The sequence below is a fragment of the Gobio gobio genome (genome assembly GCF_949357685.1).
Source record: "Gobio gobio genome assembly, chromosome: 11".
Lineage (NCBI taxonomy): Eukaryota > Metazoa > Chordata > Actinopteri > Cypriniformes > Gobionidae > Gobio > Gobio gobio.
The window spans coordinates 51,977,370-52,004,898 of record NC_137104.1 but is presented as its reverse complement, the minus strand read 5'-3'; the positions used below and the strand labels follow the sequence as shown (position 1 = coordinate 52,004,898).

Sequence of the window (27,529 nt, the reverse complement as noted above, 5' to 3'; positions counted from 1 at the left end):
TTGAGGCACTAATATGCACTCTTTGGGCCCTATTTTAACGATCTGAAACGCAAGTGTCAAAGCGCGAAGCGCAAGTAACTTTGTGGGCAGGTCTCTGCGCTGTTGCTATTTTCCCGGCGGGATAAATGGCTCTTGCGCCCGGCGCAAATCTAAAATGGGTTGGTCTGAAGTAGCTTCATTATTCATAGGTGTGGTTTGGGCGTAACGTGAATAAACCAATCAGAGCGTCATCCAACATTCCCTGTAAAAGCAGGTGCGCAAGTTCCATTATGGATTGCTATTATTATGGCGTATTTACCAGGCGCACGCCAGGAGCGGTTCACAGCCGAGGAGACTGATGTGCTTGTAAGAGCAGTGAAAGACAGAGAAGTTGTGTTGTATGGGGATGGGAGAAACCCACCCAAAATAGCGTCGGTTAAACAGGCGTGGGAGGAAATAGCCACAATTGTTTCATCAGCTGGCATCCCCAGGACGTCGCACCAGTGCCGCAAGCGCTACAATGACATCAGAAGACGGGGAAAGTCCAAGCTTGCCAGCATCAATCGGGCACGCCGTGTAACGGGAGGTGGATCTGCCTCTACTCTGGACCTGACGCCAGCAGAGGACATCGCTGCGTCCACCCTCACCGATTTTTTTTCCTGGTTCTTGACGGACAAACCAATTTGTTAGATGTCCTTATATACATATATGTCTTGCCAGAAGTTGCCACTATTGGGCAAACAGGTCTCCTTAATTATTATACTACAATTAGCCTGAATAATTTGTAAGCTAGATTTATGCCTATTTTTTCACATCTTCGTGGCACACCACAATGATTTCCGTCATCTCATGTGTTAATATTTTTTAGTGTAACAATTTATGATTTGCAAAAAAAACTGTTGCATCTGTGTAGATTACATGAGCAAAGTGTATGCGCGTTGTGCACGCTATACATTATGGTCAAGCATGCGCCCTTAAAATAGCATAATGAACAACGCGCAACGCGCCACTGACTTTAGACTAGGTTTTTTATGGTCAGTGGCGCAATTGTTTAATGGAACAGCAAAATAGCACCAGGGATTGTTTGCGCCGGAACACGCCTCCTTTTTTGCGCTGAACCGCCCAGGTAGCGCAAGTTCATTCACTAGTTTAGCGACGTGCTTCTATGGAGGGAAAAGCGCGCTTTGCGCGGGTGCAAAATAGGAATGACACATGCGTCGGTGTACAAAGTCAATTGCGCTGGGTGCAAGATAGGGCCCCTTAGGTACAAAGGTGTACCTTTTGAAAAGGTACTGCCCCAGTGACAGCTAGGGGCAGTTGTGGCCTAATGGTTAGAGAGTAGGACTTGTAACCCGAAGGTTGTGGGTTTGAGTCTCAGGTCCGGCAGGAATTGTTGGTGGGGGGTGTGAATAACCAGCGCCCTCCTCCACCCTCAATATCACAACTGAGGTGAGACCCTTGAGCAAGGCACCAAACCCCCAACTGCTCCCCGGGCGCCGCAGCAATATGGCTGCCCACTGCTCTGGCTGGGTGTTCACGGTGTGGGTGTTCACTACTGTGTGTGTGTGCACTTGGATGGGTTAAATGCAGAGCACAAATTCCAAGTATGGGTCGCCACACCTCACACCTTTTTTTCTGAAAATGTTGAATATGTTTAACTCGTCTCATTTTCCATTTAGGCTGTGTAGTTAGGGACCCAAACAGAAAAGAAAAACCTACGCAAAAACTACACAAAGAAGATGACTGAGGCAACTATGAGATGTTGAGATCTGGTAGATATCTGTAGTAGTGCATTTGCTAGAATCTGAGACAACAAAACTGAAATGTCATTACAATTTATTTAATATAAAACTTTAATTCTAAATGTTCACAAAATCATTTAGCTCTCTTACATTTATACAGGCTTCAGATAAGTCTAAAGTCTACAGATATCGAATAAGTCTTGCACATGACTCTTGTCAACAATCATTCTTTGCTCTGCACTCAAGAGTATGTGACATTAACTTACAACTGACACAATAGTAACTAAAGTGTAAAATGTGATTTGACGTGTCAGTTTTCCCTCTATTTAACACTGTCAGAGCTTCTCTGAGCTGGATGGTTTCTCTCAGGTCTGTGCCTTTACCTGAGCTCACAGAAATAAGTTACAAAATCTGTATTGAGGCCAATAGGTAAAAACATCAAATTCAGAGGGCAGACTGTATTTTTAATACCATGTCGTGTTAGTGAAGCACTAGGAGACATAGGTTTCAATTCACAATAAACACATTTTTCTTATGTTGAATTTAAAAATATTATAATATGGATTGAACAGAAGATACACAGATTATCACAAACAACTAGAAATATTATGTAAAACTGGGTACCAGTACAAATGTCACTCCTGAATATGAAACAAAAGGTTTCCTTGATTTACTTTGGATCAGGGATTGGATGATAATGGAAAGTTATAGAAACACATCCATGTGTGATGATCAATATGTGTTTGTGTGTGTTGATTCTGTTGAATGTGATGTGTCTGTGGTGGCTCTTTATTCACCATCAGCTGATCCAGAGATGGTCAAACTAACATCTAAAACCTGCAAGTAAAACACAGACAGTCAAATGTGTGTGACATCAATACATGATCCACTGTAGAACAACTAAAGTAGGGCTGTCACGATATTAGATTTTTCACACCACGGTTATTGTGGCCAAAAGAATTCACAGTATCGATATATCACGATATCATAGAAACCTTTGGGGGAAAAGTTATCAACGAACATAATTGGATACTGATAAACACAGGGCACATGCATCTTTTTTGAAGCTCCCTATGAAATAACAAGAGAGAAAATACTGTCAAGATCAACATTATAATGAATAAATATTAACATCAAAACTGCTACTTTAACCTGTTAACTTGTGTACCCGTATTTTAAGCTCTTTAACCTATCGTTGTGCCGGCGCCAATAAAGTCATACAGTAAGCGCACTGCTAATTCAGTTTTAATGTGCACCTAGAACAGCCGTAGATGAGACATTAAGCGCATGGCACTGCGACCAACGTAACATTCTGCAGAGTTTAATGTAGCAATGTTGTCGCACAGTTTTTCTAGATCCGTTTTAATCATGTAATAGAGTTGAACAACAAAAAATCAAGTGCTACGAACAGGCTGTATTGGCCATGACTAGATTGCAAATACAAATACAAAAATATACATTATGTAAATAGACATTGATTAATTAAAAGAAACTATGAGATGTGCTGCACTGCTGGAAACAACATGAGACCATGCTACCGCGACCGTCAAGACAGGCTCGCACAGTGTTTAGAGTCCCCGCCAGCAGCAGCGAGCGTTCCTTCCTTTTTAAAACCTGTTCACTTCATTCGTTTTCTCTGAGATAGCTATCATATTGTAAAAAGATCAGGAGTAAATGTCTTCCAGAATTCTTTCGAGGCGGATTTAAATCTGATCACTCAAACAAATAAATTCAGTATGGGGCACATTTCAGACGAAACTGGACAAGTGTGAATGCATATGGTTGTTTAAACCACATTATATACATTTTACTCCTGGCAAATTGTTAAAATTAAATGCGTGAGAGCGTGTTATAGGCTAGGCTATATATGACATTGTCAGATATGACGGCGCAACTGCAACACGCATCACCGCAAATGAGTAGACCATCACTAAAGCCTTAAGTGGATCAATTTAGCCTCTCAAATCAACGCTTGACCTTTCTTGCCTACTGTAGGCAAGAAAGGTCAAGCGTTGATTTGAGAGGCTAAATTGATCCAATATGTGGTTAACTCACTGTCGGCCGCTGGCCGCTTGTTCATCACTTTAAAAAACAAAAACTTTAATTTAACAAACATAAAATGCTCCAAACTATTTTCTAAATTAACTTAATAAAGAAACTAAACGAAATATAACTACTTTGACATTAAAAACAAAGTGGAACTATTTTTATGGCTGCAACAGTGTGTAATAGGGAGGGAGAAAAAAAAACATGGGCTCCAGTTGGACTCAGGACACTGGAGTATTTACGTGTCATGCTATCATAAGAGTCCTATTCATTTTAAATATTATGGTTATTGCCAATACCGGTATATTGCGCCACCCCTAAACTAAAGCAAACCATCACTATTAGTGAGAGATAACCCTGTGATACATGGTGTTAAATATAGTAGATCGATCTTAAAAAGCCATTTTAACCATTCAGGATTTGACTTTTGACTCTTAGCCATAATAATACTCTTTGTGCCAAGTGGTGATAAATATTCATATTTAAAACAAAAACAAAAGCAGAATTATCTTAAAATACATCACTTGGATAAATAAAATGAAACTTTTTTGTCACATCAATAATTAATGTACTAGTGGGTTTAAACTCAAACACAGTTTTCATCATAAAACTCTGTTTAGTATCAATAATTAGCAACCAATTACAATGTTACCATTTTTAATCATCCCTACTCACAGAAGCTTCTTCAGTTTATAACGTGGATCATCCTTCAGACCAGAGAGGGGCTTCACTACTGAGGCTCCTAGATTATTCAATGACAGATACAGGTCTCTCAGGTGTGAGGGGTTTGATCTCAGAGCTGAAGCCAGAGCAGCACAACCTTCATCTGTGACTCCACAATAACTCAACCTGTAGAGAACAATGACACTCTTCAGTCTCTGAGTTCAGGATCCACAGCTCAGATAAGCAGGAACTTCACAATCAGAAAGAGAGACTCAATCCATGACACGATTAACAGGTCCAGTCTAAAATGAGACACACTTCTATGTGGCGCTTGAGGAGGTTAATTTCAACATCATTAAAGTGTCAGATTCTTTCATTTTTTTTATACGAGTATGCCAAAATCCTTTAACACAACAGATTGCGTACATTCAAATCAATGTTTCATACCCATTTATTATTTGCTAAGTAGCTGTATAATAAGCGGGTAAAACATCTCAGTTACGTATATAACCCTCGTTCCCTGAAGGAGGGAACAGAAATGCCACGTCGATGACAGATGAATAGGAATATTCCTAGTGAGAGCCAATCCACTTTGAGTGTAACTAAACGAGCCAATGCACATTGGCATGCAATGATTGCACCAGCTGCTCATGCCACGCAGTGGCCCGTACATAATATCACCCGGCCCGAACTCTAGGCACAATTCACGTGAAAAAAATGTCAGTGAGGACAGGAAACAACCACATCCAGAAACACACAGGTAGAATGTCATCTTTAAATAGACGCAAGCTCTATCTGTGTTGCTCTTCTAGGGAAACTGCTCTCCGCAGTGCTAAAGCACGCAGGGGGATGGTCGCGGCAACATAGACAGGGAAAATGTGCAGCCTGTCATCTCATAGAGGGAAATCTCTTACCAGCCGCGAAAACAGCGCACCAAACCAGCTGTCAGAACAGCCTTTTGTTTTTGCTCAATAAAACAAAATAGAAAAAGAAAGAGAAAGAGAAAAAAACTTAATTCCACTCCAACATCAAACGAGGAGAGGTCCACTCGAGGAGTCCACCCGTTATAATATTAACACATGCTTTGTAGAGAGTGATTTCAGGACAAACCATCCACCACTCAGCTCCGAAGCAAAAAGCTGATTTGATGCATGCACCTGTGGCTCATTTATACCTGCATTGCATGGTATGAGCAGCTGGTGCAATCATTGCATGCCAATGTGCATTGGCTTGTTTATTTACACTCGAATTGGATTGGCTTTCGCTAGCGAGATTCCTATTTGTCGGTCATTGACGTGGCATCGAGTAGGGGTTCACAGATCTGATATCTATATGATTTATCAAAATTATTTCATTTACATTTGGTCACATAAATGTATCTCCGCAAAACGGATATAAATCCGATCTCCAATTCCCGCACTATATGCAGATTTAATGGAGTTAACATCACCGAAAACAACAGATATGAGCTGCATTTTATTGATTTCAAAATCAAAGATCGCAATAGGAGAGAGCGCGGCAACAGCACTGGTAAGATGTAAAGTAAGACTTGCTTTCGGTTTTATTTGCGGTGGTTTATGTGCGCAGGCTTGATGAAGAGATACAGCCGCTCGTCTGCGGCGATGCGTGCTTCAGTAGCGCTGTCTTATCTGGCTATAACATGTCATATAGGCTAGCCCATAACGCTCTCACGTTTATTTTTTAGCACTGTTGGGAGGAGTAAAATGTTTCAACAACTAGATGCATTCAGACTTTAGCTTTCACTGTAATGCAGCCCAGACCACCTCCTGAAGTGGCTTTTAGTATATTGTGAATTTGTTCTAAACGCTCCTGTTGTCTTCTGTGCCCAGACTTGAGTTTTGTTTGATACATTCAAGAAGCGTGTTTTCTTTGAGCAGGTAAAATTAAAGGTTCAGTTCATATAACTGACTGACAAAATGATATACATGAGGATGCAGTGCATTGTCAATGCATTGTGATGCATCGTGATATCGAACCGAACCGAATCGATGGCATGATAATCGTAATCGAACCGAGCTGTGAGACCAGTGTAGGTTCACACCCTTAGCATCGAGAGTGACCGACAGAATGGGAACTCTATTATTACTTGATATCAGGATGGACAGAGAAATGCTATTCATCCATATCTAGACTCCTTGTCTCTGAAGGCCAATAATCATCTGGAACTGAGGAACCATGTTCAACACCAGACAAACTCACAAACAACGTGTTTGCAAAACAGCTTATCAGCTTCACAACATCTCTAAGAAATAGAGACTCGCCTGTGTTGTGTGAGTGAGGCATGTTTTGTAACAGGTATTTGTCTTTCCTTTTTACACTTACATACATTTTCTGACATGTGGATAAAACTCTACAGATGATACTACATCCACATCAGAACTGATACAGCTATAAACTATTTGAGAATATTTCTTTGTGAGTTCCAATGTGTGTGTGACTCTCAGATAAATTATTTACCCCAGTATCTCCAGTTTACAGCGAGGATCCTTCAGTGGACCAGAGAGCAGCTTAGCTCCTGATGTTTCTAGTTTATTCCAAGACAGATCCAGTTCTCTCAGGTGTGAGGGGTTTGATCTCAGAGCTGAAGCCAGAGCAGCACAACCTTCATCTGTGACTCCACAATAACTCAACCTGTAGAGAACAATGACACTCTTCAGTCTCTGAGTTCAGGATCCACAGCTCAGATAAGCAGGAACTTCACAATCAGAAAGAGAGACTCAATCCATGACACGATTAACAGGTCCAGTCTAAAATGAGACACACTTCTATGTGGCGCTTGAGGAGGTTAATTTCAACATCATTAAAGTGTCAGATTCTTTCATTTTTTTTATACGAGTATGCCAAAATCCTTTAACACAACAGATTGCGTACATTCAAATCAATGTTTCATACCCATTTATTATTTGCTAAGTAGCTGTATAATAAGCGGGTAAAACATCTCAGTTACGTATATAACCCTCGTTCCCTGAAGGAGGGAACAGAAATGCCACGTCGATAACAGATGAATAGGAATATTCCTAGTGAGAGCCAATCCACTTTGAGTGTAACTAAACGAGCCAATGCACATTGGCATGCAATGATTGCACCAGCTGCTCATGCCACGCAGTGGCCCGTACATAATATCACCCGGCCCGAACTCTAGGCACAATTCACGTGAAAAAAATGTCAGTGAGGACAGGAAACAACCACATCCAGAAACACACAGGTAGAATGTCATCTTTAAATAGACGCAAGCTCTATCTGTGTTGCTCTTCTAGGGAAACTGCTCTCCGCAGTGCTAAAGCACGCAGGGGGATGGTCGCGGCAACATAGACAGGGAAAATGTACAGCCTGTCATCTCATAGAGGGAAATCTCTTACCAGCCGCGAAAACAGCGCACCAAACCAGCTGTCAGAACAGCCTTTTGTTTTTGCTCAATAAAACAAAATAGAAAAAGAAAGAGAAAAAAACTTAATTCCACTCCAACATCAAACGAGGAGAGGTCCACTCGAGGAGTCCACCCGTTATAATATTAACACATGCTTTGTAGAGAGTGATTTCAGGACAAACCATCCACCACTCAGCTCCGAAGCAAAAAGCTGATTTGATGCATGCACCTGTGGCTCATTTATACCTGCATTGCATGGTATGAGCAGCTGGTGCAATCATTGCATGCCAATGTGCATTGGCTTGTTTATTTACACTCGAATTGGATTGGCTTTCGCTAGCGAGATTCCTATTTGTCGGTCATTGACGTGGCATCGAGTAGGGGTTCACAGATCTGATATCTATCTGATTTATCAAAATTATTTCATTTACATTTGGTCACATAAATGTATCTCCGCAAAACGGATATAAATCCGATCTCCAATTCCCGCACTATATGCAGATTTAATTAGATTAGATTAGATTAGATTCAACTTTATTGTCATTACACAAGTACAAGTACAAGGCAACGAAATGCAGTTTAGGTCTAACCAGAAGTGCAATAGCAGCAAGTGCAGGATATATACAATGGTTGCGTAAGTGCAGGACATAAAAATGTTCTGAATATATATAAATATGTATAAGTAGAGAGATGGTTATTACTATAAGTAGAACTGAATTTACAGATGAATATATACAGTGAATAAATATACAGATGGCTATTACTATAAACAGAATTTACAGGTGAATATGTACTATGAATAAATATACAGATGGCTATTACTATAAACAGAATTTACAGGTGACTATGTACTATGAATAAATATACAGACGGTTATTACTTGAACAGAATTTTACAGTTAGAGGTATACAATAATATGTTAGGCTAATATGAGGAATATAGCAGTGGATTAAGTTAGTACAATAAATTATGGACAGAGCTATCCGAAAGAAAGTGTAAAAGTGCAGTGGAAAGTGGTTGCATATTCCAGTTAGAAGTACGGTGCAAAATGCAAATGTAAACATTGTTACTGTAAATACAGTCGGCAGTGCAGATGAGCATTATCCAGTTACGGTATGGTGGTGCAGAATGCATAAGTAAACAGTTGTTACTGTAATAAACAGTCAGTAGTGCAAATAACAAAGTGAAGGCAGATGTGAGGTAGGAGAGTTATCAGTTTATGAGGGAAGTGGATCAACGGGGGTTTGAGTTCAATAAAGAGACAGCTCTGGGGAAAAAACTGTTCTTTAGTCTGCTGGTCCTGGTCCGGAGGATCCTGAAACGCCTGCCGGAGGGCAGGAGAGAAAACAGTCTGTGGGCTGGGTGAGAGGAGTCCTTGAGGATGCTGCGAGCTCGATGCAGACAGCGTTTCCTCTGGATGTGTTCGATGGCAGGCAGTGGAGTCCCTGTGATGCGCTGGGCAGTTTTCACCACCCGCTGCAGTGCCTTGCGCTCCGCAACAGAGCAGCTCCCATACCACACTGCCACACAGTTGGTCAGGATGCTTTCTATTGCGCAGCGGTAGAAGTTCACCAGGATGGCCGAGGAGAGCTGATTCTTCCTCAGTGTCCTCAGGAAGAAGAGGCGCTGGTGAGCCTTCTTGACCAGGCTGGAGGTGTTGGTCGTCCACGACATGTCCGCCGAGATGTGGATCCCCAGGAACTTGAAACTGGAGACACGCTCAACAGCCATTCCATTGATGTGGATGGTGTCGTGTGTGCCTCTTGACTCCTTCCTGAAGTCCACGATGAGCTCCTTCGTTTTGGTGGTGTTGAGGAGCAGGTTATTATCAGCGCACCATGTGGCCAGGTGCTGGATCTCCTCCCTGTAGGCAGTCTCATCGTTGTTGCTGATGAGACCAATCACCGTAGTGTCGTCCGCAAACTTGACGATGGAATTAGTTCCATACACAGGCTTGCAGTCGGAGGTGAAGAGGGAGTAGAGAAACGGACTTAGCACACAGCCCTGTGGTACACCAGTGTTGAGTGTGATGGATGTGGAGCAGGTGGATCCTGATCGAACATTCTGGGGTCTGTCAGTTAGGAAGTCCAAAATCCAGTTACACATTGAAGTGTTGATGCCCAGGTCTCCAAGTTTGGCAATTAACTTGGATGGGATGACAGTGTTGAATGCTGAGCTGAAGTCAACAAACAGCATGCGTGCATAAGTGTTTTTACTGTCCAGATGGGTGAGCACAGAGTGCAGTGCCATGGAAACGGCATCCTCTGTGCTCCTATTGCTGCGGTAGGCAAACTGGTGTGAGTCCAATGTGGATGGTATAGAGTCTTTTAGGTGTTCCAGGACCAGCCGCTCAAAGCACTTCATAATGATGGGTGTGAGTGCTACAGGGCGGTAGTCATTAGGGCACCTCGGGCTGGAGTGTTTCGGCACTGGCACAATGGAAGTGCGTTTAAAGCATGATGGTACAGCTGCTTGGGCGAGAGACAGGTTGAAAATGTCTGTAAAAACCCCAGCGAGCTGCTCCGCACATGCCCTGAGCACACGTCCAGGGATGTTGTCTGGTCCAGCAGCCTTGTGCGCGCTGATCCGGCTCAGTGCCTTGCAGACATCTGTGGTGGAGAGTGTGATTGGTGGGTGGTCAGCTGAGGGTTTGAGCTTGGTGGCAGTTTCTCTGTTGTCTCTTTCAAAACGAGCATAAAAGTAATTTAGCTCATTCAGGAAGTTGACATCAGTGGCTGCGGGGGTGGAGTGGGGGGGTTTGTAGTCACTGATGGCCTGGATGCCCTGCCACATGCGTCGAGGGTCAGAGTTGGAAAAGTGACCCTCAATCTTAAGCTTGTAGCAGTGCTTGGCCTTTTTGATGCCCCTCTTCAGGTTTGCCCTGGATGCGCTGTAGGCTTGTGCATCTCCTGATCTGAAGGCAGTATTGCGTGACTTCAGCAGGAGTCGTACTTCCCTGTTCATCCAAGGCTTCTGATTTGGGTATGTGGTGATCTGTTTCTGGGTTGTAACACTGTCGATGGTGGTATTGATATGATCCAATACTGAGGAGGTGTAGGAGTCAATGTCCGTGTGAGCGCCACTGGTGGCTTGAGAAGCAAACATACTCCAGTCTGTGTTTAGAAACCTTTCCTGGAGTGTGGAGTCTGCCCCCGCAGGCCACACCTTGATGGTTTTCATTGATGGCTTCACGCGGTTGATGAGGGGTGAATATTTGGGTCTGAGAAACAAAGAGAGGTGGTCTGACTGTCCCAGGTGGGGGAGGGGTGTCGCAACGTAAGCTCCGGCCATGTTTGTGTAGACATGGTCTAAGGTTTTGTTTCCTCTGGTGTGGCAGGAAACATGCTGGTGAAACTTGGGTAGCACTGACTTTAAGTTTGAGTGATTAAAGTCACCTGCAACAATAAACGCAGCTTCCGGGTGATCAGTCTGTTGTTTACTGATGGCTGCGTGAAGTTCTTTCATAGCAAGCTTGGCATCAGCATCGGGTGGAATATAAGCTGCTGTGATAATAGTGGAGGTGAACTCCCGCGGTAGATAAAACGGTCTACATTTAACCATGAGAAACTCCAGGTTAGCTGAACAATGACTCCCAACAATAGCAGAGTTTGTGCACCAAGCTTTGTTAATATAAATGCACAATCCACCCCCTCTGCTCTTCCCAGAGCCATCTAATGTTCTATCCGCCCGGAGTGTGTGGCGTCCCGCTAGCTCGATAGCGGTGTCCGGTATTCCGCTGTTTAACCAGGTTTCCGTGAATATTAGGACGTTACAGTTCAAAAGTTTCTTACTGTGTGTGATGCTGAGTCGAATCTCCTCCATTTTGTTCACTAGCGACCGTACATTGGCAAGGAAAATGCTGGGTAAAGAGAGCCGATGAGGAGTAAGCGTTAGCTTAGCACGCGTTCCTCCACGTCTCCCTCGCCTTTGTTTACGATCACGCCGCCGTCTGCGTGCACTTCCGCCCGGCCGGGTAGAGTGCAGAGTCACCGGTGTCTTAGCGATCTCAGGAAGGAGTTGTAGATTGTCCATAAAACTGTCGGAAATTCGCAAACCAATATCCAAAAGCTCAGCGCGGGTGTACGATGTAAAGGCACAACTGTTCTGTGCGAACAGACCCGAGAAGAACAGGAAAAATACCGCAAAATTGCAGAATCTGGAGAGACGCTGAGCCTCGCGATCTACTCGCGCCGCCATCTTGGTCATATCCCCGCCATCTTGGTCATATCCAAGATGGAGTTAACATCACCGAAAACAACAGATATGAGCTGCATTTTATTGATTTCAAAATCAAAGATCGCAATAGGAGAGAGCGCGGCAACAGCACTGGTAAGATGTAAAGTAAGACTTGCTTTTGGTTTTATTTGCGGTGGTTTATGTGCGCAGGCTTGATGAAGAGATACAGCCGCTCGTCTGCGGCGATGCGTGCTTCAGTAGCGCTGTCTTATCTGGCTATAACATGTCATATAGGCTAGCCCATAACGCTCTCACGTTTATTTTTTAGCACTGTTGGGAGGAGTAAAATGTTTCAACAACTAGATGCATTCAGACTTTAGCTTTCACTGTAATGCAGCCCAGACCACCTCCTGAAGTGGCTTTTAGTATATTGTGAATTTGTTCTAAACGCTCCTGTTGTCTTCTGTGCCCAGACTTGAGTTTTGTTTGATACATTCAAGAAGCGTGTTTTCTTTGAGCAGGTAAAATTAAAGGTTCAGTTCATATAACTGACTGACAAAATGATATACATGAGGATGCAGTGCATTGTCAATGCATTGTGATGCATCGTGATATCGAACCGAACCGAATCGATGGCATGATAATCGTAATCGAACCGAGCTGTGAGACCAGTGTAGGTTCACACCCTTAGCATCGAGAGTGACCGACAGAATGGGAACTCTATTATTACTTGATATCAGGATGGACAGAGAAATGCTATTCATCCATATCTAGACTCCTTGTCTCTGAAGGCCAATAATCATCTGGAACTGAGGAACCATGTTCAACACCAGACAAACTCACAAACAACGTGTTTGCAAAACAGCTTATCAGCTTCACAACATCTCTAAGAAATAGAGACTCGCCTGTGTTGTGTGAGTGAGGCATGTTTTGTAACAGGTATTTGTCTTTCCTTTTTACACTTACATACATTTTCTGACATGTGGATAAAACTCTACAGATGATACTACATCCACATCAGAACTGATACAGCTATAAACTATTTGAGAATATTTCTTTGTGAGTTCCAATGTGTGTGTGACTCTCAGAGAAATTATTTACCCCAGTATCTCCAGTTTACAGCGAGGATCCTTCAGTGGACCAGAGAGCAGCTTAGCTCCTGATGTTTCTAGTTTATTCCAAGACAGATCCAGTTCTCTCAGGTGTGAGGGGTTTGATCTCAGAGCTGAAGCCAGAGCAGCACAACCTTTACCTGTGACTCCACAATCAATCAATCTGTAGAGAACAATGACACTCTTTAGTCTCTCAGGTCAGGATCTACAGCTCGGATAAGCAGGAACTTCACAATCAGAAAGAGAGACTCAATCCACAACGTGACTAACATGTTCAGTGCCTATTATTATTATTATTATTATTATTATTATTATTATAGTGCTTGGACTTCATTTCATCACATTATTATTTTAAATATATCTTTTTTAAAATTTGTATGTGTGTACCACAAGATCTTCATCACAACTGAATTTGAAGAAAATACTGAGCAAACATGTTGTGAAATACTTCTGTAAAATATGAATTAGAAAATATTTTACTTGTTTTAAAATATTTTTTTGTTTTAAAATTATTTGTTGAATATTTGTTACCACTTTACAATATGGGTGCACTAATACAGTATACATGAATCCATGCTTAACTAATGCACAGATAATCAAGAGGTAACGTTTCTGGTTGTAGCGATGTGTTTTTTGTCAAACTCAAAAATAAGTATTTTTCTAATGATTAAAAAAATGATATTGTTTTATTTTAAAAGGTTCATAATTGTATTTCATTGACAAAATATTTTAGTTTGTCTTATTTATTTTATTTACTTAATTCGTTTATTTGTCAGGGACAATGTACAAAATACATTAATCTTACGAAAAGATGTTTTGTACCAGAATTAGCTAATGCTAGTTTCCATCCGCAGTCCCCGGGCAGGTACACATAATATTAAAACATTACATTACAAATAACTTTCAGTAGCACTAACAAATACATGTAATATCAAAAAACCATCACAACCTAAAATATATATAATCAAAAACATTTTACACTTATAAAGTTTAAATGTGCTGATGCTGACACAGCTGGTTATCGAGAATGTGTTTTTTTAAGTTTTGAGAAAAAATATTCTGATCTACAGACAACTTTAGACTGTCTGGGAGTTGATTCCATTGTTTAATGGTTTTAAATGAAAAAGCTGTCTGTGCAAAGGCAGAGGATCTTTTCGGGATAGCACAATTTCTGTGAGCAGTGGAGCGAGATGTTCTGGTCGTTAGTTCAGAATAAAGTTTTATGAATTTTTTCATTGAGGGTGGAGCAATATTATTAACAATTTTGAAAACATTTCTCAAGTTTGTATATTGAATCAGGGAGTCAAAACGTAATATGTTATATTTACTAAGAATATTGCAATGATGGTAGCGAGGAGCTTTTCTGTCAAGTACCTTTAACGCCTGATTATAGACCGATCGAAGCGGTTTGAGTGTAGTCTCGTTGGCTTGAGACCAACAGGACAAACAGTAGGTGATGTGTGGAGAGATCATGGCATTAAAATACATAAAAGATGCTTCAATTGTCAAACTATTCCTAATATGTCTAAAAGTAGAGATATTATATTTAATAGAATTGCACATTCTTTTTATATGTTTTTTAAAACTTAGAGTTTGGTCCAAATGGACACCAAGATATTTGATCTCTGTCACGACGTAAATTTTTTGTCCATTAAAATAAATGTTAGGCATATCTTTAACTTTATTGGACTTAGTGAAATACATTCCAACAGTTTTTTCAATATTTAGTGTTAAGCAAGAAGATTTCAGCCAATTACTTATTTCGTCCATGGCTGAGGACAATTTAGTGGCTACTTGCTCCATATCCCGCTTATGTACATAGATGATGGCATCATCTGCGTACATGATGATCTCTACGCCCTTGCACACAGCTGGTAGATCATTGATGTAAATACTGAACAACAAGGGTCCCAGAATTGATCCTTGCGGGACCCCAGTTGTACAGGACTTCAGAGAGGACAATGCATTTTTTACCCTCACACACTGCATCCGATTTGCAAGATATGATTGCATCCAACCCAATGTCTCCATAGACAGATTATACTTAGAGAGCTTAGACAGGAGGACACAGTGGTTTACTGTGTCAAAGGCTTTTCGCAAGTCCAGAAACACGGCACCCAGCGTGCCCCCTCTGTCCAAGTTGGCCTTTATGTTTTCAATCAGATAGCAGCAGGCTGCGTCGGTAGAATGGTTACGTCTAAAACCGAACTGCATGGAGTGCAACAAGTTATTACAATCTAAATGATCGGTTAGCTGCTCTACGATGGCTTTCTCAAGAATTTTACATGCTACAGGCAATATACTAATAGGCCAGTAGTTGCTTATTTCATTTTTGCTTCCAGATTTATAGATTGGGGTTATAACTGCTCTTTTAAAGACACTAGGGAAGACACTTTCATCAATAGATTTATTCACAATATAAGTGATAGCTGGTGTTAAAATCTCCCTATGTTTTTTAATGAGAGAGTTATCAAGTCCCCAGAAGTCCTTAACTTTTTAGTTTGATAAGGATTGTATTATTTTATCTGTTTTAGAATAATCAATGTGTTTAAAACACAGAGCCTCGTGATCATAAATTGAGAGCTGAGGTGATGAGCAAGAATGAGGCAATCCAGAGTCATGTTGGATAAGTTCATTCACTGAATCAATAAAATAATTATTAAAATAATTTGAAACTATTAGACCATCCTTGTGATTTTCATCATCTATTTTCAGCTTTATTGTTCCACTCTTAGTTTGCCTCTTTCCAGTTAATTTGTCAATAGTTTGCCAAAGTTGTTTTGAATTGCCCTTTGCTTGTTTAATGATATTCATATAAAATATTGCTTTTGCTTGTCTTAGCTGTTGAGTTATTTTTTTTTGAAGTCCATTATAGATCAGGCGATCAGTTATGAGTCCCATTTATGGGACTTTTTTAATGCTGAATCTCGCGTTTTCATCAATATCAAAAGATTATCATTTAACCAAGGTAAAGGGATTTTGACTTTGGGCTTTACCTTTTTTCCTTTATAATATTTAAAAACAAGCTGTTGAAACATCTTTATCAACTCAGTAGAGGCTGCATCACTGTCTTTATCATTTACCATTTCAAACCAATTTACCTTTCTTATTTCATTATCAAAACTCTCAACATCTTTCCTGGGGATATAGAGTACAGATTCATTAATATCAATTTGATTTAAATTTCGGTAACGCGCTTTAGACAATTTCCTTGCAACTAATGTTAAATTATGATCAGAAAGACCTGTTATTAAATTATAAACTTTACCGATACGGTCAGCTTTGTTAGTAAAGACTAGATCAATAAGTGTTTCAGATGTTTTAGTAATCCGAGTTGCTTTTTCAACCATTTGTGTAAGATAACATTTTTGAGTAATCTCCTTTAGTTGTTTTCTGCCTTTTTTATCGATCCAATTTATATTAAAATCCCCCATGAGAAGTATTTCTTTCGCATTACATTTTTTAAGAATGTCAGTTAGGTGATCAAAAAATATATTATTTGCTGTCGGAGGCCTATACAAAACAAGAACAGCAAATGACATTTCCGGAGACAGCCTAATATTTATCCCCACACATTCCAAAACATCTCCTACTGATTCCATGTGTACACACTGAAAACTGTCCTTAACATAAATCATTACTCCGCCCCCTTTGCCATGACCACGGTCACGCCTGTAGATGTTATAGCCTGGAATATTAACAGCACTATTTGAAGTGGTGGGTTTTAGCCAAGTCTCAGAAAGACACAAAAAGTCAAGGTTGGAATGTGTTAGCAGCTGTTCAAGTTGTTCAGATTTCGGTACAGCACTTCTTATATTTAGGTGTCCCCCAAATACACCTTTAGGTTTTACCTTGGGGTCCCAGAGTACTTTGGCATGGTTAACAGTCTGAAATAGTCTGTATCTCTGTTGTTTGGTTACCGCGTTTGAAAGACACGGTATGGATAGATGAGACAGGTGCACAGATTCACATGCCGCTCCTATCTTCTCCACAGCGTCATTTTGATTGTTTACCCCAGTATCCGGACAAGATTTATCTTGTGAAAGCGCATCTAACTTTATAGCGGGAAAAACCTGCAAAGTTCCAGATCTTTCCTCCGCCGTGCACAATGTTGATGGTAGGCAATTTTGTCTGTTTGTTTGTGTGTGCTCGTAAGAGTAACTCACTGCAATTGTGACTGTAGATCCACACACAGGTGAGATGCCATTTGCTCCCGTTAGTAAAATGCGTAAATGGCGTGTTTACTCCATGTGTTGAAAGGTGGTAGTATGTGGCGCGTCGCGTTGTGATCCGACCGGCAACAAAGAGCTTGCCAGTCACTCCAGGTTGACAGTAACACCGCGGCAAGCACATACAAAGCGATAATCACATACCGATTTGTATATAGTCGCCTACTTTTTCTCAGATAAGGCAACTGTAATTCAGCATCAGGTCCACTGTTGTTAAATGGCGACTCCTCAGAATGTATTAAGGAAGGTGAGCTCGCAGGACCTGCCAACCTGCAGCCTCTACCTGACGCCATGACACCTCTCTTGGATTTTTTTTGTTTTGTTGATTATATCAGGTCACATATTAAGCTGTCATTTGGTCTTGTTACATTGTGCACCTCACATGTTATAATGTACCCCACCAACGGGGAATGTTGTCACATTTCACTTCCATTCTTTCAGGGTGAATCAAGAAAAAAAGTATACACTGTATTAATGAAACAAAACCACATAATTGTACTAGACGAGTGAAATTAATGTGGGAAAAAATAAATACTCTGAACCCAAGTGGATTTACACAAACTGAGATAGTCAAAAAGCGTTAGGTTGTGCCCTGCTCTCCCCTAGTGAAAGAGAACCCCGTTATACTCGCAGCTGATATGTTTACAGGGTTATTGAGGTAAAGACTGCATGTCTGCTGTTCCATCAGCACCATCCGCTGTCAGAGAGTGAACGTACATTTTCTTTTAAAGCATCTCCACTCATTTGCCACGCTGCTCATGTGTGTTGGGTTTGTTTACATCAGTGCGTTTGCCACTTTGACGTAGCATGCAGCGTTGTTGTGCATTTTAACCAGATGGGAAAAGTATTCTTAAAATGCATTCTAAAAATCTGATTAATTCGTGATAAATAATTATTCATGGTATTTTGAAGTAACAATATTGTGCATGTTCATTATCATGATATTGTATTACTGTATACCAAGACATGTCTAATTATCAGCTTCACAACATCTCTAAGAAATAAAGAGACTCACTTGTGTTGTGTGAGTGAGGCACTTTTTGAAACAAGGATTTGTCTGTCCTTTTACACTTGGTACATTTACTGACATGTGGATAAAACTCTACAGATAATCCTACATCCTTGTCAGAAATTATACAACTATACATTTTTGTAAATACCAATTTGTGTGATTTTCAGAGAGATTATTTACCTCAGTCTCTCCAGTTTACAGTGAGGATCCTTCAGTCCACCAGAGAGCAGATTCACTCCTGCTGTTCCTAGATAATTTCCAGACAGATTCAGTTCTCTCAGGTGTGAGGGGTTTGATCTCAGAGCTGAAGCCAGAGCAGCACAACCTTTATATGTGACACCACAATTACCCAACCTGTAGAGAACAATGACACACTTCAGTCTGGATCAGTTCAGGATCTAAAGCTCAGATAAGCAGGAACTTCAGAGACATTTAGATTTTTTTTATGCAAGCGGCCCGAAATCCTCAACACATGTGTATGATATGAAAGAAATTGTCACACCTTCCCATTGTATAATAATCTTTATACTTATCATAAATATTGTAAAACAATGACAGACACTTTAGAAAGAATCTAATGAAGATTAAAACAGTATCCTCTTCAGTTATCTCACAGGACTCTTTTATTTTGTTCATTATTCAACATATAAGCAAACTGAAGAATGATGAAGGATGTAAATGCATTTATACAATTTTACCCCAGTATCTCCAGTTTACAGTGAGGATCCTTCAGTAGAGCAGAGAGCAGCTTCACTCCTGATATTCCTAGTTTATTTCCAGACAGATCCAGTTCTCTCAGGTGTGAGGGGTTTGATCTCAGAGCTGAAGCCAGAGCAGCACAACCTTTATATGTGACACCACAATTACCCAACCTGTAGAGAACAATGACACACTTCAGTCTGGATCAGTTCAGGATCTAAAGCTCAGATAAGCAGGAACTTCAGAGACATTTAGATTTTTTTTATGCAAGCGCCCCGAAATCCTCAACACATGTGTATGATATGAAAGAAATTGTCACACCTTCCCATTGTATAATAATCTTTATACTTATCATAAATATTGTAAAACAATGACAGACACTTTAGAAAGAATCTAATGAAGATTAAAACAGTATCCTCTTCAGTTATCTCACAGGACTCTTTTATTTTGTTCATTATTCAACATATAAGCAAACTGAAGAATGATGAAGGATGTAAATGCATTTATACAATTTTACCCCAGTATCTCCAGTTTCCAGTGAGGATCCTTCAGTAGAGCAGAGAGCAGCTTCACTCCTGATATTCCTAGTTTATTTCCAGACAGATTCATTTCTCTCAGGTGTGAGGGGTTTGATCTCAGAGCTGAAGCCAGAGCAGCAAAACCTTCATCTGTGACTCCACAATCCTTCAACCTGTATAGATAAAAAACATGCATGATGATCTGACTAGTTTAAATTAATATATAAAAAAGTGAGAACTACAAATATAAATAATTTGTAATCTTATTAAAAGTTTTTGAATAACTAGCCAAAATGAAATTAAATATTGTAGCCTAATATGTTAACATTCTCAAAGCGAAGTCAATTAATTTATTGTCACCTACTGGTGTATAGGCCTACAGAAATAGTGTCATATTTAATCAAAGCTTTACTGGCATGATTGTCGGCCTATTAAAATGGATGATACAGAATGTTCACTGCATAAAGAGATGCATGAAATGAAGCAGGAACTTAAATAAATATATACAAATATTAAAGGTGCACTATATAACTTTTCAATCCACTAGAGGTTGCACATTCAAAACAAAGGCGTTGTTTGATGACGCCAGGTTTGAGCGCAGAATCATGTGGTCTTCATCTCACAGCCGGTGGGAAAGAATCGGGATAGGACTCGGGCAGAAATCTTGTTCATGGATGCGATTATTAACGTTACTGTAGTCTGAAGCAGAGCAGGACCGAGTCTTGTGGAGCTGAGGAACCGCTGGAGTGATTGTTAATAAGATGAATGCAACACACACCTCGCGAGCAGCAGGACTTTTATTATGCCAAAGTCACCGGCTCCATTTCTGTTTTTCCAGTCATGTTAGATACATCTGAGTGTGTTGAAACTGACGTTACTTCTAATAAAAAAATCCAGAGAATGGTTTGAATATATACAATCACTGATAGGGATGTGCGCAATGACTATTTTCTCAACTGTTTAAACAGAACTTTTGTTAGTCGTCTAACCCCGGAGACAGTCTGTATATGGGATCTATTTGAAAGAACACTTAATCTGTGAACAGTCAAATTAAATCCTATACTAAATTCTGCTAAAAATAGGTCAAATACATGCCATGTGCTTGCCTTTCATTGATTATTTTAGCTATTTAAATTTTTTACTTTAAACTTGAGCATTCACTTAAGCAACGCTAGCCATTATAGACATATTTATTCAAATCAAGTCAATAGGCAGCGCAGGACCAATAAATTCAAACGTAATAGCCTATTATAAACAGATTTCCTCAAATAAAAGTCCAGCACGTTAAGGTATTGTTGTTCATTACCACGACAAACACTTGCGTGTCCTGGTTTGAACGTGCTTCTAGGCTTTGTAGGCTTTTAAAATACTCCCTCACCTTGCTCATCTTTCTCTGAACCTGCGCGAGCGCTACAGAGAATATGAACGAAAAACCTGAGGTAAAATTTTATTATTTTGTATTGCTGCAGATATACACTTTTCAAAATAATATATTAATTTCAAAATGTAACATTAACATGATGGTAATTTATACATAGCCGTTGTAAAAATATAAAGCAAAACATTAAATGTGCAAAAAAAAAAAACACTAGTATTTTCCAAAGACTAGCAACAGGAGTATAATTTAAACAAATAGTCGGCTAGTCTCGCATATCCCTAAACTTCAACTTTCTGTTACAGTGAATGTAACATTTAAAAAAAAATTGGGGGTGTGCAGTGGTGGGGCCCCTTGGAGATAATTGGCCCCAGGGCCTTTGCCAGTGATAATCCACCCCTGTTGCCAGTAAAAGGATTTGGTGAAAATGTCCAACTTTTGTTGCTTTGGTTAGAAACACATGCTAAAATTATAAATGTGATCATGTTTTTCAGTGTGGCGATTGTTGTCAGTGTGACTTACTGAACTGATCTGGATTCTTTAACCACAGGCAGAAGCTTCTGAAGAACTTCATCTGCTGAATTTTTGATTCCAATAAACTGTTTTAGATCAAAAACATCCATCTTCTGCTCTGATGTCATTAACACATAAGCCAGAGCTGACCACTGTGAAGAGGAGAGTTTGGTTAGTCTTATTTTTCCAGATCTCAGATAATCGTGGATCTCCTGCATCAGTGAATCATCACCCAGTTCATTCAGACAGTGGAACAGATTGATGGATCTCTCTGGAGAGCAATTCTCACTGATTTTCTGTTTGATGTACTGAACTGTTTCTTCTTTGTTGAAGGAGCAGCTTCCTGTCTGTGTCAGTTGTTCTCGTAAGAGAGTCTGAATGGACTCCAGTGAGAGACCCAGAAGAAAACGCAGGAAAAGGTCCAGATGTCCATTCTCACTCTGTAAAGCCTCATTCACAGCTCTCTGATGCAGGCCAGATAATGAATGATTTTCCTTCTGTTCAGAAATCTTCGACAACAGATTTTGTTTGGTTTGGTCAAACACATTTATGTCAATCTCTGTAAATGAGAGATGAACATATAGAGCTGCTAGATGTTCCTGAGTGCTCAGATGAATAAAGCAGAAGACGTTCCCCTGATACAAGCCAGACTCCTCTCTGAAGATCTGAGTGCACAATCCTGAGTACACTGAGGCTTCTGTCACATCAATGCCACACTCTCTCAGGTCCTCCTCATAGAAGATCAGGTTGCCTTTCATAAGCTGCTGAAAGGCCAGTTTCCCCAGTTTGAGAATCATGTCTTCATCTTTGACTTTCTTCTCATAGTCCTTCTCATGTTTGATGTTGGTCTGAATGATCAGGAAGTGTGTGTACATTTGAGTGAGAGTCTTGGGAATCTCTCCAGTCTCTGCTTGACTCAACATCTCCTCTAGAACAGTGGCTGAGATCCAGCAGAACACTGGGATGTGGCACATGATGTGGAGGCTCCTTGATGACTTCAGGTGTTTGATGATTGTATTGGCCAGACTCTGATCACTGATTCTCTTCCTGAAGTATTCCTCCTTCTGTGGATCTTTGAAGCCCCGTACCTCCGTCACTCGATGGACACACTCAGAGGGGATGAGATCAGCTGCTGCTGGTCTGGAGGTGATCCAGATGAGAGCAGAGGGAAGGAGATTCCCTGCAATGAGGTTTGTCAGCAGCACGTCCACTGAGGCTGATTCAGATATATTACACAGTTTCACATTAAAATCCAGAGACAGACGACACTCATCCAGACCATCAAAGATGAACATCACTTTATAATTATCACTGGATATTTCCATTTCTTTTGTTTCAGGGAAAAAAACATGAAGAAGATCTGAAAGACTGAGTGTTTTGTTCTTCATCAAGTTGAGCTCTCTGAAAGGAAGTGGAAATATGAGCTGGACGTCCTGATTCTCTTTCTCTTCAGCCCAGTCCACAATTAACTTCTGCACAGAGACTGTTTTTCCAATGCCAGCGACTCCCTTTGTCAGCACAGTTCTGATGGGTTTGTCTTGTCCAGGTAAAGGTCTAAAGATGTCATTGCATTTGATTGCTGTGTCCTCTGTTGCTGCTCTCCTGGATTGTGTCTCAATCTGTCTCACCTCATGCTCATTATTGATCTCTCCGCTTTGACTCTCTGTGATGTAGAGCTCTGTGTAGATCTCATTCAGGAGTGTTGGGTTTCCCTGCTTTGCTGTTCCTTCACACAGACACTCAAACTTCTTCACCAGATTTAATTTGAATCTGCTTTGGGCCAGTTGAGAGTCACGGCTAAAAGATTAAAATAAATGAATTCTTGGTAATCAAATAATTACACAATATTACACAAGAAACACTGTTTTTTCCACCATAATATCAGCATAGCTGATTTCACAAGACAGCTGCATCCATGAGCATTGATATCGATTTCATGATTCTTTTCTATTTTCAATTTGACTAAGAATTAATTTGGAAATATTTCAGGTACATTTAAGGAAAAATGGCAACACTGTATATAAGGTTTCGTTTGCTAACATTAGTTGACTAAATTAGTGAACAGGAACAAACAATACTTATATTTGTGTATTAACCTTAGTTAATGTCATCATTTACTCATTTATTTTTAAAAACAAAAAAAAGGAAAATATCTTTGGTATATTACCATAATTGTAATGGTATAAATAAAAGATCCCAAAGTATTAAATTCAAATGGCATTTTTTATTTTCCAACATAATAATAATAATGAAAAAAAAACTTTAAAAAAATGTATTTATTAAAAAGTTACAGATAACAGATTAAGTAAGATTAAGTAAAAATATAACTAACTTATAATATAGTGCAAATATTTGGCAAACTTATCATCTCTAGTTATCTATCTATCTATCTATCTATCTATCTATCTATCTATCTATCTATCTATCTATCTATCTATCTATCTATCTATCTATCTATCTATCTATCTATCTATCTATCTATCTATCTATCTATCTATCTATCATATGTTGTACCTACATTTTATTATGTTGAGTAATTGAACTCTCACTGTGGAATCAAATTTAATAATACAAAGATAATATAATAGGGACAAGAATTTATGGAGTTGATTTTACATGTGCATAAACCTCACATGGAGAATCTTGTCTAACTAAGAGAAGCTTTAGAAATGTTACCCAGTGTACAGAGACACTCTGGGTCCTAACTATATCTCAGCACAAGAATATGAGAAGACCACTCAGAACACCTTAACAATCATTGCAAACACCCAGAACTACTCCGTTATGTGACATATACCATGTATTTTCTATAACATATGAAGAATTTGATGTACCTGCATCCTTGAGAAGAATCTCCATCGCTTGATGTTTCTTTGTCCTCCATGATTCGTTAAATCTTAATGGAGCTGCAGGTAAATCTGATGTTACACTGAATACAAAAATAATTTAATATGCTTTACAGAACAGTGCTACTTAAATGTTATAGAAACCATATCAAACATGTATCTAAACAAAACAATTATGAGTTACAAAAATCCTCTTAACAAACTTCAAGACAAGTTATTTTTTATTTCTTAATTTTGTAGATGGAAAAAAACTGCATTATGAAAAATTGTAATAAATAAATAAAAACCAGTTAAAGGGTTAGTTCACCCAAAAATGAAAATTAGCCCATGATTTACTCACCCTCAAGTCATCCTAGGTGTATATGACATTCTTCTAATTTTGGAAAAGTGTTGAAAATACCTCTGCAGTTCAAAATGCTTACGCTACCAGTTACGCTCGTCAGACGTAGCGTAAGCATTTTGAACAGCGAGAGGCACTTTCAACACTTTTTCCACGGAAGGCGAACGGCCGGAACTTTAGCTTATGTTTTAAATATGGATATTTTTCTTACACAAACGCATCAATTCTCTTCAGAAGGCCTTTAGCCTATTAACCCCCCAGAGCCGTGTGGAGCACGTTATTTGACGGACAGAGGCATTTTTTATGGATTTCAAAAACAGAGCAACAATTACTGCTATTATAAAGTTTGGATTAGCCAGGAGTTTTTTAATATAACATTTTATATATATAATATAATATTAATATTTTAATATAATATTTTATTTGTCTGAAAGAAGAACGTCATATGCATCTAGGACTTGAGGGTGAGTAAATCATGGGCTAATTTTAATTTTTGGGTGAACTATCCCTTTAAGTCTCATATTGTCTTGCCTCTTTTGTTCCACTATTAAGTATGTTATTGGTAAAAATGTATTGCTTTAAAGCAATTGAGACAGAGATATGGTTAGAGCATGTATACCAGGTCAGACGTGATCATTAGGCTATGTTTTTTTTTTTTTTTTTTTAAATAGCAAGGGCATGTAATAAAACGCTAATTCTAATGTTTCTGCAACCCTGTAAAAATTGCGTTAAACAATGTATGCTTAGAAAAAACGTTTCACAACCTTGAAACCTGTATGGGGTAATTGTAACACACATAGCCTAGCTTACACATAAAATAACATCAATTATGTGAAAGCTTGAGGCATAAAACAAACAACAAAAACATTAAAAACTTTACAGACTTTTACACAACTTTACACAATACTCCCGGTACCTAAGTCCATTGCCAACTTGTCGATTTTTAGTAGGCTACAAATATGCAGGGGCGTAAATTTTATCTAACAGTAGGGGGGGACGATAAACATGAAATTTCTCAAGAGCAATTTTTGAAGGGGACACAAATAATATAGCCAAAATCGTAGTTGTAAGGATATGTGTACCAGAAAAAAGAAAAAAAAAGAAAAAAAAAATGTGTGCTTATTTGCCGTTTTGGTGCACTGAATAATTATCTAATGTCCGTTTTTCTTTTCTCTGTCATTTTATCTGACCAACAACACAAAGCAATAGTTGTTTAAATATGAGTAGGTTCACCACACAGTCATATTATTTAAAATTATCTTGCATCCTCCACATAGTCTTTTATACTATGATATTCAGATCTTTAGATATTCAACTGCAGCCCTCTGATCTGCCACTTATTATCATATTGAGCAAAACCCAACACAGATCTGACAGAGCGCCGTGCGCACATACTTTAGATTTAGAATTAGCACCAATTCGAGGGTGGGTTGCTTGAATTATGGGTTCATTAGCCTGTTATTCTTAATGAAAAACACAGCAAGAAAACAGTACAATGACACACTCCCTTAAATAGGCACTTTTACATTTCGCTTTGAAACCAAAACTTCCGCGATCATCTTGTCTGTCAGGTGTTTGCTCTAATGATGAATGAAATCTGACTCTCGTTCGGCTCGTGCTGTATTGGGCAGACACGTTCAGTTTTTAATTGTTGTGTCTGTTTTCTAACTAAACAAAATTATTTTATTACTATAAAAATGAAAACAACGGTGGGCCGGGGCGGGGCCGCGGTGGGCAAGTGATGCCAACAGTGTTTTGCCTAATCTGTATTAAAGAGAAAAGAGTCACTTCATCTGATGTTTAAAGTGAATAAAATAGTATTGACAGCTTACTGGAGTTTCACAACTGCTGTCTGAAGAGCTTTGTTCTCTCCCCAAACTTGTGGTGGTAGTTTTTTTTACGTTCAATGGGTAACGTTAGTTGAGGTGCGCGGTGGATCAAACCACTGTGGGGCAAGGGGGGAGGGGGGACTCAAAATGTTTCTAAACTTAAACGCATTTTTTGTCCCGTTTGCTTTTGTATTGTTTTACTACTTACACATTTATTTTAAGTATATATCATTATATTATTTACTATACTCAGCATGGTTTTTAGGGGGGGACAGCCCTCAGATTGGGGGGGTCCTGTCCCCCCCGTGATTTACGCCCCAGCAAATATGTAATAGCCTAGGGCTACTTATTTTCTTTCAGAGTCGATTGACGGTAGCGCCCAACTGTACCGAAAATTACAACTAAAACTTATATTTTAAGCATATAAAATCTATCGGTCTAACAAAAAGACAAGATAGGACAATTAAGATAGGACAATAAGATCAAGATGTTCAAGTTTCGTACTTCATGTTTAAGTTAATATTTTACGGATCCGAATGCGGAAGTCACTTTTAAACAACTCAGACTCACCTAGATCGAAATATTAGGCTTACACAAACTTACCAGACAGCATATGCTCATGGTTTAATTCCCATCCAGTGCACGTAAATTACACATAGACATAAACAACTAAAAGAAAAAACACTGTTTTGCTTAGATTTTTTATTTAAATAATGTTTGCTCCGCTATAAAACGACGCAAGAAAAAAAACTATCTACTTTCACTTTCACTTGCGCAGCGATGTCAGCAAGACAAAAAAAAACAGTTTGGACTCGAGAGGACATTTCAGCTCTGAGCTCATCTAGTTCACACAAAGAGCAGTTATGATAGAGACTAGACTAATAACTCACCAGTTTTGATAAGCAATCAATCATTTAATATTCAACATTATAAGAATATGGGTGATAAAGACAAGTTTGGGGAATTATGAGCTTTTTAAGATCATGGACATTATGTAAATGAACTAAATTCTCCTTGCCCAGTTATTTGGGGGAGCAATAATTCAAGTTCTTATGAGCATCA

General features: G+C 39.4%; 1 protein-coding gene across 1 annotated transcript; it reads right to left on the bottom strand.

Moving 5' to 3' along the window:
- Positions 1 to 1,799: 1,799 nt before the first annotated feature.
- LOC307133353 (protein NLRC3-like) lies at positions 1,800 to 27,246 on the bottom strand. The gene is made up of 10 exons (XM_079828410.1): positions 27,071 to 27,246; positions 24,287 to 24,381; positions 21,462 to 23,249; positions 19,564 to 19,737; positions 19,046 to 19,219; positions 18,528 to 18,701; positions 13,096 to 13,269; positions 6,909 to 7,082; positions 4,443 to 4,616; positions 1,800 to 2,558 (listed from the first exon to the last, which is right to left on the bottom strand). The coding sequence occupies exons 2-10, from the start codon at positions 24,334 to 24,336 to the stop codon at positions 2,552 to 2,554; spliced, it is 2,889 nt and encodes a 962-aa protein (XP_079684536.1). The 5' UTR covers positions 24,337 to 24,381; positions 27,071 to 27,246; the 3' UTR covers positions 1,800 to 2,551.
- Positions 27,247 to 27,529: the final 283 nt, after the last annotated feature.

Excerpts from the sequence above, each read along its gene's own strand:
- LOC307133353 (XM_079828410.1), bottom strand. The coding sequence starts at position 24,336 with ATGGAGGACAAAGAAACATCAAGCGATGGAGATTCTTCTCAAGGATGC. Across the intron at positions 19,220-19,563 it reads TGGAAACTGGAGATACTGGG|GTTGGGTAATTGTGGTGTCA; the intron begins GTAAAATTGTAT and ends TGTTCTCTACAG. Across the intron at positions 18,702-19,045 it reads TGTAAACTGGAGATACTGGG|GTTGGGTAATTGTGGTGTCA; the intron begins GTAAAATTGTAT and ends TGTTCTCTACAG.